The sequence below is a fragment of the Aythya fuligula genome, chromosome 4 (assembly GCF_009819795.1).
Source record: "Aythya fuligula isolate bAytFul2 chromosome 4, bAytFul2.pri, whole genome shotgun sequence".
Lineage (NCBI taxonomy): Eukaryota > Metazoa > Chordata > Aves > Anseriformes > Anatidae > Aythya > Aythya fuligula.
In genome coordinates, this window is record NC_045562.1 from 805,259 (window position 1) to 823,678 (window position 18,420).

General features: G+C 41.2%; 1 protein-coding gene across 2 annotated transcripts in view; it reads left to right on the forward strand.

Moving 5' to 3' along the window:
* Window positions 1-1,150: 1,150 nt before the first annotated feature.
* LOC116488650 (protein transport protein Sec24D-like) overlaps window positions 1,151-18,420 on the forward strand; it is a 53,925-nt gene continuing 36,655 nt past the window's right edge. Inside the window, exons 1-8 of one of the 2 annotated variants that reach the window (XM_032186364.1) lie at window positions 1,155-1,214; window positions 2,430-2,475; window positions 4,244-4,429; window positions 6,299-6,425; window positions 8,438-8,586; window positions 10,655-10,924; window positions 13,932-14,053; window positions 17,437-17,548. In XM_032186364.1, coding sequence (XP_032042255.1) covers window positions 4,288-4,429; window positions 6,299-6,425; window positions 8,438-8,586; window positions 10,655-10,924; window positions 13,932-14,053; window positions 17,437-17,548 — 922 coding nt within the window. In that variant the 5' untranslated portion in view covers window positions 1,155-1,214; window positions 2,430-2,475; window positions 4,244-4,287. Of the gene's footprint in view, window positions 1,215-2,429; window positions 2,476-4,243; window positions 4,430-6,298; window positions 6,426-8,437; window positions 8,587-10,654; window positions 10,925-13,931; window positions 14,054-17,436; window positions 17,549-18,420 lie in introns of both variants that reach the window. The other variant, XM_032186363.1, reaches the window with a different exon arrangement.

Below are 18,420 nucleotides of genomic sequence, written 5' to 3' on the forward strand. Positions count from 1 at the left end.
GTAATTGTATGCATCCATATAACCAGCAAAAGAGTGAGGGACAATGGGTGAAATGGCAGTGCGGCAATGATGAAAGGCATCATTTTGCATCTTGCTTATGAAAGAGTCACTGATGCTCCACAGCCAAAACCACATGCCATTTAACTGATGTTTTTCACCTCCTGGACTAAGATTTCCATTCTGGTTAGACAAGAGTGAGAGTTTGGAAAAGTTTGAGCAGAATATCCAACAGCATTAATTCCAATAACATCTAGAAAATCAGCTTATGTTATTCAGTGATGAGACCAGCCCTGGAGAGCAAGTACAAAGCCTCATCGAGACGCGTTCTTGCCTCTTCGTGTTGCCTAAAGAGGCTTCTTCCAAGTCTGTCCTGTAAAGGATGCCCCTCCATTTTTGACATCTATTTCAAAGGCATTGTTATTTTTTCAAAATTATTTTGTATAGTAATGAATGTTTTTGACAATCTTGTCTGAAAATTTTGTCTTACTACTGAGATTTCGCTCCACTCAAAGGATGGGGCTTTAATTGAATGACTTTTTGGTTTTCTTTTGCCTTATTTTATTTATTTATTTATTTATTATTTTTTTTAACCTCAGCACCATGAAGAGATTGCTTGCTTTTTGACTGGAAAGAACAGGCAAACTTCTCCAGTACATCTTCCTCATCTTGTTACTCCTGTGTTTCTACGTCGTTAATTAGGAAACCACTGATTCTGTGCTGTAACCAAGGCGGTGTTTTTAATTGTGCTCGGACAGTAACTCAAACCAGGGCAGGCAAGCAGGTAAGGCACCTGGGTCGTGTTTCACTCTGGATATTCAGGAGGCGTAATTTTGCGTCTGTAAATACATGCGCTACGTATTGCCGCAGGTACACGTTTTGAAAGCACACGCGAGGAAAAGTGCTTGCATTCTTCATGCTTGTCTGTGTTTAAAGAGGAATCGTGTCCCCGTACAGCGGGGCTAAGCCGACTTAGAGCCGCACCCCCGCTGCGGCGCGTCCCTCACAGCAACCCCGCCCGCGCTCAGCTGGTTCCTGCTGGCCGCTGCGAGCCGGGCTCTGCTGTGCTCACTGCGCAGGCGCAGTCAGCGGGGCCGGGCGCGCTCCCGGCGGCGGGGGGAGCGGTGGCGGCGGCGCGCGCGCGGGTTCAGACGTGGCACTCGGCTGAGCGGCGGCCTCGTGCGGCGGCGCGGGCGGAGGTTGCATGAGGCGCCCAGGTAACGGCACTAACGGTCCAAACGGCCCTAACGGCCGCGGCGGGGGGAGAGGGGACGAGGGCTGTGGGGAGTCCTGGCACAGGTACGGGGATCGGAGGGGAGCGGCTGCGGCGGCGGCGGGCAGGTGCCGGGCGGGTCCCGAGCAGGGCTCGGGGAGCTTAAGGCGGTGTTTCCCGAGCTGCCTCCAGATGAGTGCTGTAGAAATAAAGAGCGGGGGGTGCAGCTGTGTGCTGGCCTGAGCCTGTGCGGAGGTACCCGTGGCAAAGGCTGTCTGCTAAGCGGAGGTTGCAGCGTGCTCTGGGGAGGGATAGCACTGCTCTCTAGGCGTACACCGCCACGGCGCCTCTACAGAAACGCAGAGCTCATAGCTCTCTGTCGGGTGGCAGAGAGCATGGCCTTTCATTTTTAACTCTGTTGTCCTGCCTCTGTGTTCACACGAGGGGATTTTACGGTTTCACAGAGGTAGCGGGGCGGTGGGGTGCAGTGTAGGTGCAGCTGCCCTCTGAGGGGTGCTGCCAGCCGGTGCTGGGGTAGCAGTAAGTCGTGGAGAGGCGCTTGTGTCAGCGGTGTTCTTCAGGCCATGGGGCGTAAGGTCACCTGGTGCTAAATGGGGGAGTCAAAATCTTATTTTGTCCTTTCTTTTAATTACATTGTAGTAAACAAACCCGGGGAAAGCCCTCAGCTTAGCTGACCCTGTGATCTTTCTCATGCCATTTCCAGAACGAATCCGGATGTCTCTCATCAGAATCTGATCACTAAAATCCTAAGGGATCTGTGTCTGTTGGTACCTTGGATGTTGTCTCCAAACCAGTTTCATTGCATGTTTCTATATGTACGTGTCTGAGAAGGGATTAAATATTATCAGTGTTGAACAGAATCTGGAATTATGTTGGATAAGCTTGCGTTGTCCTCCCTGTGTGTGGCTGAGAGTTCCTGTCTCTCTCCAGCACAACCTCTGCATGTTTGTAGCGCCTGTGGGAAGTTTGACGTGGCAAGATTTTGTGTGACTGTGTGTGAGGAAGTTGTGGGGGAAGTAGCTTTCCATGGACACTGTCACAGTTAAAGGTTGAGGCAGCTGCAGCAGCCTCAAAGTGCAAATTTCTTCCTTTTTATATATTTAAAGTATTTATACATTTATACGAGTGTGTAGATAATTTGGTGTTGACTTACTGTTTTGGAGTAAAAAAACTCACATGGTCATGTCCCTTCTGATAGGGGTAGGGGGGAAGAAAGTATGGTTGGCAGCAAGAAGCCCCTCTGTGTAAGTATTTTTCCCCTTTTTCTGTGCTTACCTTCTTAACTAAGAAATAGGAGAGAACCCCCTAAGCTTGCCCACCCAAAGCAGTTTAATGCTTCAGTCAAGAAATCCTACGCCTCTATGAGGAGTGTGGCTTTGTGCCACAAGCAGTGTGTGAAGAGAGCAGGGCCCTGCACCCAGTTCCAAGTGGCTTCTTGTCTGACATGATAGATCAGTAAAACTCTTTTTTTCAGAAATGTGTGTTTAATAAGAGAAGCCAAGAGGTGGGTTTTGTGATGAGTGTAGCTTTTCTCTACTGATGTGTCAGTGCAGTATGAATTTGTCTATTTCATGGTTTTGTGGGTGTCTGATTTAGGTGATGCCTTCATGCGTGCTTATGGATCGCAATTCCTGATCCAGACTGCATACTCAAAGATCACCTCATGCTACAGTCCAAAGAATGCGAAATATAGGTGGCTGGTAAAGCTATTTTAAAGGAACATTTAGCCTATGAAATGCTGGTTTAGGTAATGGATCTCTAGTTCTTTGGGGATGCCCTAGTTGGGGCTTCACAGAAATACTAAATGCTCGTTCAGATCCTCATCATTTCTCAAAACACTCTTAATTTGGGTTTAAAGAAAGTTAGTGGTGTTCTGTTTTTGTTAAATTCAACATGAAATCAAAAGTGAAGAATCTTACAAAAGTGAAAGTTGGCAATCAAGGCTGCAGTGTACATCTGTAACTTTTCAGATCCCTTGGTGGAAAGTGCTCTGTATTTGCGAACTGGCCATGTAAAATACAGTCATCTGGTTTAGTAGCGTAGTTAGTTTGGTTTAGTAGCATTCATCAGATTTTTCTGGTTCATTAAAGTTTCCTAGAAGTATGTTGCAGGAAAAATCACTGCAGGAAAGAGATAAAATGTCTTGTGAATGTCTCATCATCAGAAAACTTACTTTGATTGCTTTTAATCAAATTCTGCTGTTTTATTTATTTTTCTTTCTTTCTCTGAAAACAACAGAATCAAGATGTGAAAGCTCAGGTAAAAGATGCCTTGGTAACAGTTTGGACAGTGTATGGTACTGTTGAGGCCATACTGCCCTCAGAGAACAGGCTCTCACTTGTGGAATGCCTTGTGCTCCATTTCATCACACTACAGAGTCCCTTAGTAAAAAAGCCTGCTCAGGTGTGGGCCAGTAATGTGGAAGACAGCTGGAAGTTGGATCTCTGTCCATCCTGTAATTTATTCACAGTTTCACCAGCATTGAAAGCAAGCCATTACTTACTTGCTGGGATTAGGGATGATGTAGAAGGTTTGATGAAGAGCTACTACTCTGTTCCATACCCCATCTAAAACAAATCTGCCAGCACTGGAGAAGGATTTGCTAGTTCTGTTCTCTAGTCACTCTGCTTTTCCTGATTTTTTCCAAGTACGTGGTATCTGGCGTGTGGGCCTCACTGTCTGTTTTGCAGGTGTAGCAGAAGTCTAGTTCTTCCCTGTGAAGAGAACAATTTGAGATGTTTTCTTCCACCTATACATTCTTCAGTTACAGTTTTTCTCTTGCCTGGGAGAGATGAATCCTGTTCAGATAAATTCAGTGAATTGTTTGAATTCACACAATGGTAAGGAAAGCAACAACCAGCTGCAGTCAAACAAAAGCATTGTTTTCCCCTGACCTCCAAATCCATTTTTGCTTCCATGTATGTCTTAGGTCTTTTTGGAAGTGTAATTCTCAGCCTTTTAAAATGTCCAAAGAGTGAAGAGTAGTAGCAGGTATCATGTTCTCTTTTGCAGATCATTAAGGAGGACCCCATACTTGGAGTAAGAATATTGCCATCATGAGTCAACAAAGTTATGTTGCAGCTCCTCCGTATTCCCAATCCCAGCCAAGAACGGGAGGCTTTTCTACAAGTTTTGGACCACCTAATTCTTCACTTCATTATGGTGATCCCAACTCCTCATATGCAGCACCTCAACAAGGTATAAAATTGACTTAAAATATATTTTCAGTCTGCCTGTTTTGTTTTGTTTTGTATCTCTTTTGGTGTTTTGCATCTCTTCATGGTACTTGAGTCAACATACAGTGCTCAGCTTTACACTGCTGGCTGATGCAATGGGATCCTGCCCTGGCTTTGCTTGCATTACTGTTTATGCTCAGATGTTGATGTAGGATGCCTGGTAGTGGGATTCTGACCTCTGTGTGTGAATACCATTGTCAGGGAAGCAGTAGGCACCAGTGCTCAGTGCTGTGCTGTGATTAACTTAATACAGGTGTTAATACAACAACAAAATTCTGGGAATAAAGAAATGTTTCTCAACTCCTATGTGTTAATGGCAAGGAGGATTTCAGAAATGGGTTGTATTCTTTGCAGTGGGACCTGTGTCCAACCAGGTTCCTGAGCACAAATGTGCCTATAAATACAGGTTGATGTTTTACTACTTAAGCTTGCTTGCTGGGTGATGTGTTTGGATAATGCTCGGTAATTGGAGCCCATCTGCTTTCTGAATGCTTAGGAGACAGTTACTTTCCATGAGGAAAGGGAAATTGTGTAGCTTTTACATGCAGATGGCTTGTTTGCTGTTTACAAATGAAATCATGCTACAGATAATGTAATTTGACATCCAAAAGATAAACCTGACTGTTACCGTCTCTCCTTTCCATTTCATTCATTTTAACTTGGTATGTGGCTTCAGATTTTTCAAGAAGTTTAATAAGTGAGAATATAGTGGCTGAGGTCTTAAAAACAAAACATCAACAAAAGAAATTTGAGAGCACAGAACTTAAGCCCATTTTGCTGTAAGTCATAGTGGTCTGATTTCAGCTAACGCTAGGCATACTAAACGTGTGAATTGGGACTGTGGGGAATATCCCAAAAGTAAGAATCCCCCTTCCTTCATTAAGTCTATTAACACACCTAGGCAAAGTAGGGAGGAAAGAGAGGGATCATCTCAATATGATTTCACAGAGGAAAATGACAGTTAAAATAATAAAGATGACTGAATTATTTTTTTAATACCAGTCAGATTATGGTAATTTACATTAAACTCAGTATTTGTCATTGGGTAGGGTAATAACAGAACCAAATATTCAACTATTTGCTTGTTTTATATAAAAAATATTCTTTGTAAAAACATCAGGAGTTGTGTTACTTTAACCCAATGCTAAATGTAGTCAGAATTACTTCTGGTAATTGGCATATTACAGTGCTAGGAAAAAATACCAGTTTAGGTGCCAAACAAATTTTTGAGGTTAGAGTAATTTAAATTAATATAATTCAAGAAATAAAGATTGAAAAAACTGTTTATTCAACAGTGGTTCTTACATAAATTATAATCCCTTTATAGTTGATGTTCTAGATCTGAATTAACCCTTCTTAGCATAGATTTACTGGGCCTACATATGGAAGCAGCATTGGTGGGGGGTTTTGTGGCTTTTTTTCTTTTTTTTTTAAGATTGTTCCAAATTTTCTTTCTGACAAGGTCTCTGAAAGCAAAGGGATCTCATGCTTCTCACTACAAAAGTAGCCAGATGATAGGGAACTTCCAGTATCCCAAATTGGATTGGAGGGTCTGTTTCTCCATTCTTGATTGTTTCTTTATGTCCCTCTTGGGTTCTTTTGCTGGAAGGTTAACAACTACTGGTTGGTTCCTTTTTTGCTGTCTTTTTCATATATGCTTCTATAGCCGACCAAGAATCTTTCCTTTCTTACAGAAAGGCTGAGGTTAGAAGAGACCTTTGGGGGTCATCATAAAGCAGGGCTGAAACCTTGTAATTTTTTATGATCCTGTGCTTTTTTTTTTTTTTTTTTTTTTAAGGATTCTTACATAAAAGTACTTCCTGTTTGGCAGGTATGTCAAAATCAACTTTGCCTCTTGGATCTTCAGCTCCTGTTGGGCCTCCACCACCTGGTACACATCAGTTGAGCCAGACCAACTTCCAGAATGGGCCCAGTGCAGCAGGACAGCCAATGCACAGGTGACTTTCAAGAATTAATACATGAGATCTAAGTTATTTGACCTCTCTTTCATCTCTTTGGCTGTTTCACTGGCAATAAGTATGGCTTCCCTTTTATTTTCAGCAGTTCTGACTTACTCCAGTTCTGAACTAGATCTTCTAGTTAATTTCTCTGTGATGTTAAGCTGCTAGATCATACAGTATATTTCTGTTTGAACCAGATAATTATAGTATTATTTCTGCTTGAACCTTAGACTCATTGCTTAAAAGCAGCAGTAAGGTGTTTTATATATGCTCTCTTCAGAGAGCACTTATAAGTTGCTTTTTTTTAAAAGTTACTTTCTGATGTCTTAATTCTACTTTGTTGTGAGGTACCAAGAAGTTATTTAAAAATTAATAGTTGCTGGTGAGTTTTGACTAGAAGCTGGTATGTGTCTATATAGCTGTAGTTTTTTTCCCCCCTCTTGTCTTTGCTTCGTTGCTGTGGGATCACAGCCAAGGATCTGTAGGGTACTTTAAAGACATTTTTATAATATAGGTTTGATATAATTTTTCAGAAGGATGGCTGCTGCTCTTTTGCTCAGTCAGTTAGCTGAGAGTAATTGTAAAGAATTTAAGTGGTATTTTCCTGCCTCCAGAACTTACAGGAAGAAGTGAAGGAGATGGGAGTGGGGAAGGGAGAAAACTAGGGACAGGTTGAAGCTGTAAAAATTAATCTTGGAAAAATTATGGTATGAGGGGATGAAAGGATATGGTGGACAAGCTTGATTACAGAGTGGTTGTATTGCAGGCTGGGTTGTAAGTGGGTAAATGCACTTAACTCTTAATTCTGTCAATTATTAATTATTTTGCTGACCTCCCATGAGTGACAGAATCAGAGTTTGTGTACCTATAGCTATTTTAGCTTTAGCAAACTTAATTTCATGTAACAACATTCTTGTTTCAGTTGATTGAAGCCTTACTCTGCTTCTGTAATTGTTTGGTTGTGGTGAAATTATTTGTGTTCAAGTAAAGCCATGCGTATGTTTTATGAGGCATCAGAATAGGAAAGCCTGTTGCCTGTGTGTTACAACTATGTAAAGAGGACCCACACCCTGGTCGTCTGAGGGGGGGAAAAAAAAAGGTGTACAAACGGATGGGGAGAAGTAGTGGTTGTCCTGAAGACCTGAAAACAAGGAAAATGAAAGTCAAAGTGATGTGACCAGCCCAGCAAAATACTGATTCTCTTCCCTAAGTTTTGGTCACTGTCCTGACAGCTACACACCTATTGTTTTTACCTGATCTTGTTTTATTCCCAAACTGCTGAGAGCTGCTGTTCCAGGAAAGGAAATCTCCATATCAAAATTTCAAGGAAAGTGAATTCTTCTCTTGATATACCTAGGACTGTCCCCAGTTTTAAAAATGGTTGTAAATAAAACAACGTAGATAGCAGGGAGAGATGTAGATAGCCTGAGATCTCATTTGATCAGAATGAAATAGTGCCGCGTGTTACCTCTTCCTTTACTTCAGTTCTTTCTCTTGCCTTTATGCTTTCCTGTGTCTGGTAACCATGCAGCAGTTTTTCCCCACCTTCATCCTCCTCTTCCCTCTATAACTGAGAACTCCTTAACAGTTTCTCTGTCCATTGCCCTCTCTTTGCAGATATTCTCTGAATACTTTTCATTCATCCCTGATAGGGGAGCTTCCTTCATTAGCATGTAAAGGGGGTGGAGGTATTTGCTAAATTCAGAAGCTTCACTTTCTTAATCTTTGAGCTTTCATATAGTTATTCTGTCTCTTCTCCATGGAATACTCAAGCTTCTTTGTTTCTAGTAAGTATACAAACAAACACGTTTGAAAAACTGCAATCTCTCTTTGTGCTTCATGACTATTTTAACAAAAATATACTTCTGAGCAGAACATGAGAATTCTCTGGAAAGTTTGATCAACCTACTTAATTGTTTCAGCACCACCCTTGAGAAGGTATTGGACCTTCTGGGATTATGACTAGTTGATGTAGTTCCTTGCATAACCGCACTCATTTTTCCCTTCAGGTTTCAAGGCCCTCCACCTCCAAACAATACAGGACCTTCCTATCCTCCCTACAGTCATCAGTCACAGCCAGCCTACCCAAATACTGCATCCACTTCATCTACAACACAACTTGCTAACCAGCTCAACAGCATGCAAATAAATAGCTATGGTAATCATTTTTATCTGGTTTGTCTGTTTGACTTTTTCCTGAGTTAAAGCTATTGAGACTATAGTAATTAGAAAGAACTTGTATATAAGCAGATAAATTCTTGCATGCTATCATTTGCTCAAGTTCTTACATTTTTATTCTCATTCAGTCTTTTACATCAGTGTTCTAGAGCTAGTTCTGAATCAAAATTTGCTGAGCCTTCCATACATGTTGCTTATCTTATCTGTCATTTCTCATTGTTTGTTCATGCTGCCAGTGACAGCCAAGACATGATCAGTAATATACAGACATCGTCTTGTTTTTCTTAGCTTTTTTATAGTTTCTCTTTTATCTTATTCTTTTTTTGCCCAGAACTTATAGTTTAGTTTTTCATCTAAATTTTATTTGCATTTAATTTGGGATTAAAACTGAAACATGAGGCAAAGATGTGATCACGTGATTCTTCCACACAAATTGCTTCCCATGAGTAATTTTCTGTCTGGCTATATCTGCTATTTCTGAGTATTTCCTGGTCAAATTTACCATTTGACTGGAAAGCAGTAGAATTTAGTTAGCACCTTGTTTCTCTGTGGCAGGGCATTTATGAGGACAAGTTTGCTAAACTAAGATCACTTTAGTGGCTGATGTCATCATAAGATATGTGAAAAGATGAACATTTCAGTTCAGGCTGCACTGATGTTATATCATTGTTCCTTCTCTGACTTGACAAGTTACTAACTTGAGTTTAATGAAAGTTGTGTAACTGCCAGGGGTCTGACCTTCCATTTGCACAACGGCTTGTGAAACTTGCTTCTTCACCTTAGAAAAAATAATTTTGACTTCAGCCTTGGTGTACTGAACTGCAAGTACACAATTAAGTCAGATAGTTCTTTACAGGATGAACTGTGGCCCAGCACCTCTATGGCAGCACTTCATATTCAGCAATTTCAGCACTTCATATGCAGCAACTCATATTATTTAGAGCAAAAAGTATTGCTTTTCTTCCTGCCTTCATTATATTGCCTCCAGCAACAATTATATAATGTTCTTGCTTATCTTGTTACATGCGGGAATGTTGAGATACCATGTCTTCAGTGGTCTGAAGGGTGTCTTTACAGTTATGCCCCTGTGTTGGGTTTTATTTTTCTGATTTTTGCTTAGAGGTAAGGCAAAGTTGGTGTAACTTGACTGAGCACTCAAATTCATGGTTTATTATTCTGCTGGAGCAATGTTAGTGTGTACCAGTAGAGAACCTGAGCATGATTTGCATGTAACACTTCTTTTAGTTCACAAGTCTGACAGAAGATACATTTTAGTATTTGTTTATTAGCATTAGTCCTTTTGCTCCAAACCCAATTTGCTATTTTTTTTAGTATTCTTGAAAATTAATTTTCCGTAGGTCTGTTGGGGGATGATTGACTAAAAACTCAGGTTTTGTAAAGTAAAGAGCATTTACAGATTTTAAGTCTCAAAAAGAAAACCACTTGCAGGGTCCTCTGAATTTTAATTAGAATCTGGATTTTACACGTAACAAACTATCCCTCACCAGTGTGTGCTAAATAACTCCACATTTCATCTTTCAACATCATCTGTTTTACAACCATCTTCTGGTTTTGAAGTGAGTGGGTTTAACTTCCGTTTAGTTTGTCATAGTAAAATGGGAAGATCTAACTAACAAAAAAAAAAAAAGCTACATAAGAGAAATTGATTATTAAGCCAAAAGGAATGTTGTTTCACACTAAAAATTTAAATATTATAAATCACTATTGGCTTTTGATATGTGTACTCTAATCAAGAATTGCTGAAGGCTGGCCTCCTTCTCCCTTTCCCCACCCACCCCAGCTGTAGGGTTTTATTGAAAATAGAGCTGAAAGAAATAAAATTGAACATCTGAACCAGTTCATACTTAAACTGTGAGGTCTGATTTGTTTTATGAGCAGACATTTAGAATCTGCTTTATGAAGCATGTCATTATGTAACTCAATATTCCCTGTATGTTACAAATATATGGAGTAAAAATAGAATGTCTTTCATACAGAGTTAGTAGGTTGTCATTTTTGACTAATTTGATAAATAACTTCTTGCTCAGGTCCTGGCACTACTCCGAGCTCTCACACATCTTCTGGGCATCCAGCATCTTTTCAGGTTCCACAGCCAACACCTCCGATACAGCAGCAAACGGCTTTGCCACCTGGATCACAGGTTCCTCCACCAGCAAATAATTTCAGTGGCCTTTGTGCTCAACCTTCGTTGCCTACTATGGCCAGGCAAGATGGGATCCCTGGATGTGGCCCTCTGAATCCTAACTTGCAACAGCTTCCAGGACAGCCTCCAGGGCCTGGATATCATCCTCAGCAAGGTAAAGAGTGATGTTTGGTATCTAATTGAAAAACAAATATATTGAGAATCACTGGTGGAACTGTGACCACTCACAGGTGATGTTCTGTTGCCTTGGAAAAATGAAAATTCAATTGCCTTTTTGTAGAATGGAAGTTGTTATTGCCTGTCAGTACATTCAAGGCAGGATATCGTTTTGCTCAAAAGTTCATTGCTCTATTGAGAACTTAACAAGAAAAAGGAGATTAATTTATGTCAGAAACAATGTTTGTTTAGTATTGGATAAAGTCATAACATTATAGAAAGGAGTGGTACTCCTTTTTAGATACTCCTCTTTACTATAGCAATAAAGATTTGTAATTGAATACAAAGAATGTGCTTTCTTACCTGTTACAAGTAAGTAAAACAGTTAGCTGGCTTTTTAATTGTCAAACTAACTAGGCTGGTTTGCAGCGACTTGTTAGTAAGGAGGTTCTCACTGATGCAGCTGGAACACTGGAATCAAGAGCTATAAGTTCTACCGAAGAGACAGGCAGGGAAGGAGGGGCAGGGATGTTGAGAAATGGATAGATTGCACAGAGCTAGCTCTAAGAAACAGCCACAGACAGGCTGAAAGCATGTGGGTAAAGATGAAGGACCAAATCCATAAAGGACACCTTGTGGTTGGGGTCTCCCACAGGCTGCCGATCAAGGAGAGCCTGTTGATGAGGCCTTCCTGCTTCAGCTGCAAGAAGCATCATGAACACAGGCACCTGTCCTGATGGGTGGCTGCTTCAACCACCCAGAATTCTGCTGGAAAAGCCACACAGCAGGCTGCAAGTGATTCAGGAGACTGAGGATAACTTCCTTGTCCAGGTATTAGGCAACCCAACCTGAGAAGTGTTACTGGGCCTGGTGCTCACCACTGCAGATGAACCTATTAAAGATGTTAAAGGAATTATTAATAAATTAACGTCGATATTAAGGGATTCTGAAGGTACACTGGCCAGAAAAGAAAGGCCAAGAAGAGCGTAACACCCTGATAAATGAGAAGGGAGAACTGATAACAAGGGACATGGAGAAGGCTGAGGTATTCAACAAAAATTTTGCTTCAGTTTTCACTGCTAGTCAGGTTTCCCACACGCATCTCTCGAATTCCTGAACCTCTAGGCAGAGGCTGGGGGAACAGAGTCCCTTCCACTGTAAGCAAAGAGCAGGTTCAAGACCACCTGATGGAACTGAACAGGTATAAGTCTATGGGGCCCGGTGCTGTGCATCCCAGGGTCCTGAGGGAACTGGCTGATGTCATTACCAAGCCATGTGTGAAAAGTCCTGGCAGTCAGGTGAAGTTCCTGGTGACTGGAAAAAGGGAACCATCACTCTCCTTTTTAAAAAAGGACAGAAAGGAGGACCCAGGGAATTACATGCCTCACCTATGGAGCCTCGACTCTGTATTTGGGACAAAGTTCATGGAACAGATCCTCCTGGAAGCAGTGGCGAGGCACAAGGAGCTGTCTGAGACAGCCAGCACAGCTTCACCAAGGGCAAATCCTGCCTGACCAATCTGATGGCCTTCTGTGATGGTGTGATTTCATGAGTTGACAAGGGAAGACTGACCAATGTCATTTAACTGGACTTCTGTAAGGCCTTTGACACAGTCTCACATGACATCCTGATCTCTGAATTGGAGAGAGATGCATTTGAAGGGTGAACCATTCAGTGGATAAGGAGTTGGCTTGAAAGTCACACCCAGCGAGTGGCAGTCAGTGGCTACATGGTCCAGATGGAGATTGGTGACAAGTGGCGTCCCTCAGGGGTCCATCTTGGGACCGGTGCTTTTTATTGTCTTTATCAGTGACATAATGGGATTCAGTTTGCAGATGACACCAACCTGAGTGGTGCAGTTGATACACCAGAAGGAAGGGATGCAATCCAAAAGGACCTAGACAAACTTGAGAAGTTGGCCCACGTGAACCTAATGAGGTTCAACAAGTCTAAGTGCAAGGTGCTGCACCTGGGTTGGGGCAATCTCAGACATGAGCACAGACTGGGGTAAGAACTCACTGAGAGCAGCCCTGTGGAGGGCTTGGGGTTTCTGGTGGATGAAAAGCTCAACATGAACCTTCAGTACGCACTTGCAGCCCAGAATGGCAACTGCATCCTGGGCCACATCAACAGAGGTGAGGCCAGCAGATCAAGGGAAGGAATTGTCCCCCTCTGCTCTGCCCTCATGCAGCTTGGGTGCTGCATCCAGGTCTGGGCCCCCAGCATGAGTGGATTAATGTGGATCTATTACAGCTGGTCCAGAGGAGGGCCATGAGGATGATCAGAGGGCTGGAGCAGCACCTCTGCTGAGAAGAAAGGCTGAGAGAGTTGGGGCTGGAGCCTGGAGAAGGCTCCAGGGAGACCATGTTGCGGCCTTTCAGTACTTAAAGGGGGCTTACAAAAAGACGGGGAGCAACTTCTTATAAAGGAAGATAGTGATAGGACAAAGAGGAATGATTTTGAACTAGAAGAGCTAAGATGTAGATTAAAAGGAAATTCTTCACTCTATAGGTGGTGAGGCACTGGAACAGATTACCCAGAGAATCTGTGGATGCTCCATCCCTGGAGGTGTCTAAGACTAGGTTGGACGAGGACCTGGGCACCCTGATCTAGTGGGTGGAGTCCCTGCCTATGGCAGAGGGGTTGGAACTGGATGGACTTTAAGGTCCATTCCAACAAGAGCCATCCTGTGAAAGGCCTGGTTTGAGTAGCTGTAATAACCTTTACCAGCAATCCTACTATGCTATATAATAGCAAAAACTTTAATTATGCTCAAAAAATATAATGGAAAAGTTTTGGAACTAGAGTTGTCACGCCTAGTTTTAAGCTTACCTTTAAAATACAGACTGCATGAGCTAAAATAACCCATTTCTTGTACTTGCTGAAAACAGAAAGGAAGGAGAAGTTGCATTTAGCAGAAGAATGATTTGTATGGCAAAAACTGATGTTAAAATTGATAACAGAGCTTAAATAGTTTATATCAATGGTCATTTGTAACTGTACAGCAAACTATGGACCTCAGATGGCAGGATCTCAGCTGTCTTATCCTGGTGCCTTTCCTGGAGGTCCAGCACAGTTCTCTGGTCTACAACAGAAGAAACTTGATCCTGACTCTATTCCAAGTCCAGTAAGTAACATGGCACTAATGTTTTATGAAAGTAAATTTCTGTTCTATTTAATGCCATTGCATTTACATGGCTTGGTTTACAGGTTATGTTGCAATTTTTTTATGGTCTTTTAACTACATGGGCTTTTTACTTTGTGTTGTCAGTTTGGAATAACTGAGTACAGTACTGGGTTTAGAACTGAAGAGGCTTTATAATGTTAGCTGACATGGGACATATGCACAACTCAGAGTACATTAATAGGAATTCTCAACACGGTTCTCATTACGACAGTAAGGAGTACTGAGGGATTACTTGCATTCTGTGCAGCTGGTCACCTTTCCTTTCCACTCCAGAAAGATCCAAGACTTAAACTTAGTAACAGGTAGACTGTTAAAAAAGTAGGACTGGTGCAGAGCACAGGTATGTGAACTCTAAAATTGCAAACATGGAAAAGCTGAGAAGACCCATGCTCAAAAGCCATGTCACTGTTTGCAGGAGTTCATCAGGCAACCAGAACTACTTGCTTGAGCATTTTTCTACACTTGTAAGGATTTCAGTAGCTCAGGGTATACGTAATGCTTAAGCTTCCTACAGGTTCGGAAGGCTCAGTTAAAGCCTGCCTGAATGTGCACTGGTGGGAAAAAGCCTATTCTTTTTAGAATTGTGTTAGAGGAAAAATAAAACAAGATATGGATTGTCAATCTTTCTTGAATGAAGTAGTCTAATTATTACCCAAAGGAATTCCTTGTGAGATGCAGGCACTATTTAACTTGTGTTTTTTTTTTTTTTATTGGAAACAGCTGATCAATGTGGGGGGGGAAATGTGCTCGTGGGGAAAGCACACTGATGCAGGTTTTGGCGATCAGCTGAACGCATGAAAAGGCCTTTGCAGAGTCAGGATTCTTGAAGCAGGCTATGTTGTAGCTTTGACACAGGACTCTCTACTTACATGCATTAACTACCACACTGTAAGCTTGTCTGGGGGAAGGAATCTCCCATTCCTCTGCTGAAGCAGTACTACTGTGCAGGAAAGTGTGTTTTACTGGGAGGGAGGAAAATCACGTGTGTAAAATCCTGATCCTGTTCAGTAGGGTGTAGCTTTACTTTCTTATATTGGGATTTTCTTCCTTTGTTTTATTCAGTGATGTTTTTACTGAAAAACTGAAAATATATTGGAAAAATGCTGTTTTGGTAACCATTTAGAAGTTAATGTAACAACTGCAATTGCCACCATTGTGGTTTAAAAAAAAAAACACGACACACACAAAAAACACCTGAAGTGAATTTCTGTATAATTAGCAAATGTAGGTAATAGTGCCCTGAATAGCCTGACCATTCTTAGTGTCTCAGGATGGTGCTTTTTATGTAAGAAGTACAAAATCATCTTGTATAATACACATAGGGGAAGAAAAAGGCATCAGGGGAGCGGGAGGTCTGGCACAAAAGCATGGACTGATGTCTTGTTTAAATTACATACATAGAATAAACAGCCTTGACTATGACAGTGATGTTAAAATAAGTTAAAAGGTTTGTTTTAGCAGTACAGGGAGGATCAAAACAACATGTTTAAAAGAAACATGATCTGGGTCAATGTCTGCAGAGGGCAAAAAGCTAACTCAGAATGAGGAGTAAGTATGATCATGTGTATTTCTCTTGTTATATTTACACTATACAATTACAGTAGTGTTGCCAGATAAGAAGTAAATTTATCTGTAGCCATTGTTGATTTATATTTTCTTACATATGTTAGAGGTTGATAGTTCTCTGACAACATCTATAAAAAGTAGCATCTGGGCTTTGTCAACAATTATTTCCAAGAACAATGATATATTTAGGTCAGTTAACTGTGGAATACCATGGTGTATTGATCCTTTGCAGAGCTAAGTCTTGAAAGTGGTTTGCTTCCTTCAGCCAGCAGACCTTTGTAGAACAAAGCCTTTTTCCCTTCTAATCCAAGAGTTAGTGATAAGTATACAAGCCAAGCAGGCAGGGAAAAGCAATCAAGCAGAAGGTATAACAAACTCCGAGGAATGTATTCTGTTTTTAAATTGCAATAAAAAAAAATTTTAAGGAGAATGAAAATGTTACAGGCCATAGATTAATTCCAGTGTGTTAGGAAATATGTCTTGGACAATGATCAATAGACTCCATGCTGACTAATTTTGGTTTTCTTTTGTTTGCTTTCCAGCAGAGGCTTCTGAAGTTCCACAGCTATTATTAGAAATTCACGTGCAGTGTAAAGATACAGTTGCATGGGATACCAGCAGCAGTGGCAAAGGCAGTTTCAAAAAATCCCTGCCTCCTTCCTCTTTCTCACAGCTGTTAGACTACACACTAAAATGGATTACTGAAAATATAGCTCCTTTGAGGATGAGAAAGAATAGTGGTATCGTCTCAGTGATCCAGTTTATGCTGTGGACCAATATACCCTTTTATATAACTTCAGTTGTACCCTGAAAAGTATCAAACTTAAGCATGAGGGACTGTAGAAGTGACAGTATAGACAGTGTACACAAAGGTAATTTATTAAGTAGTAAAGCCAGCTTCATGAGCATTTCATGAAAATAATTCATTAATCTTCAACCAGAATAAACCTGCACATGATTAGAGCTGCTTCACCAGAAGTTTTCTGTGATTGTTCTCCTTCACTTTTTTTTCCTAGGAGGAAGCTCACAACATGGTAGTATGACTCAGGGAATTAAAACACTGAGTTCCAGGGTTGGCATATTACCTCATGGCCAGACAGGCTTTTCTTGAGGATTGAAATTGCTACCTTCTAAATTGCAGTGCTGAAATGTAGCTCAGCTAGGAAGGTGGTACTCTCCGTAGGTTGTCATTCACTTTTTAACCATCCTGTGCACAGAGCCTAGTGAGGGGGAATTGAGGGCCAACCCTTCCCACTATTGCAATCAGATAAATTACCCACACATTCACTTATGAAGAACAGCATCTGGCACAATTATGGCCATACAAAAGATAACCTGGTATATGTGACATCAGAGTAAAGTGATGCAACCTGTTTGCGCTTAAGTTTGATCTTGGAGCTTGGAAGGCCAGATTCAGTAACAAGGCTTATTCAGTTCACTCTATTCAGTTTGCTGGCTAGACTCTCCTGAAAATGTCTGACTCCAGCAGTCAACATGCTTTGAAGAACTCCCTTGTTCACTGTACATAGGTCTGGTCAACCCCTATGTGTAGTGTTACCTCTGTAGAGATCCAACAGGCAACTGTAGCTGTGAGTTACGCTGCTCAGCTGTGTCTGAATAGTTTTAAAGTTCTTAACTATCCTAGAAGTTTGTATGTGATGGGTTTATGGCACCTCTATATAAGGTATAACTCTTTGTGGATGTAACTGAATGCATGGCCAATCTTTCTTACACTGTTCTTGCTTCTTATTCATCAGATTCAAGTAATTGAAAATGACAAAGCTTCTAGGGGAGGACAGATATATGCTACAAACACAAGAGGACAGGTTCCTCCTCTCGTCACTACAGACTGCATAATCCAAGATCAAGGTAACTGTCCTTGTTACTGCTTTGGGGGAAATGAAATAATATGTATGTATGACTAAATTCTCACATTTATCACCTAAAAATGGTGTTTTTTACTCTAAATTGGACATAAAATGGGAAAATTGCTTCCAGGTATGTGTGGGAGGGGGAGCATTGGGGGGAGAACTGAATTCTTAAACTTTTGGTTAATTCCAATGAAAGTCGTGAGATCACTTTGCCCTTATCTTTCCTATCCTTGCTGAAATTTAAAGTAATATGCATAATTGACAGAACTTCTCTTAACGTAATTTTTTGCAACTAAAAGGCCCTCTTCAGATTCTTTTGAAATTTTAAAAGATGGACACTATAAAAAGCACTGACTCTATCATTGTTGTGTTTTAAGATAAGAATTTTGGAAAATGCTATTCAAACCATAGGGACATAGTATGGGCCTGTCTAGTTGGCTTAGTGTTTTCATTTGACTAGTGGACCTCCAATTGCTTCAGCCTAGACCCTGTAAGTACCATATTCCGTGCTCTTGACAGCAGACTTGATACTTTAATATAGATAAAACTGATGGTATCATTTAGTCCAGCATTAATTGATCAGTGCTTGGATAAGCTATACAAAACATACAAACACATCAAGATTTTTGGACGTTATCTGAGAATGGGATTATGCAGTTCTAATGAACAAAGAAATTCCTCTCAAGAAACTGAGTTTGTTTGCTTAAAAAAAAAAAAACAGAAGAAGGCAGTTTCTGAACTGCCTTGGACTTCCAGTGCACTTGTCTGCCTTGCAGAACGCAGTTCCTCATTGAGGGAACTGAGCTAAGTGTGCTACAAGAAATGGGGTAGTGATTGTAGCACACTGTATCTTGCAGGATATATGAGCCT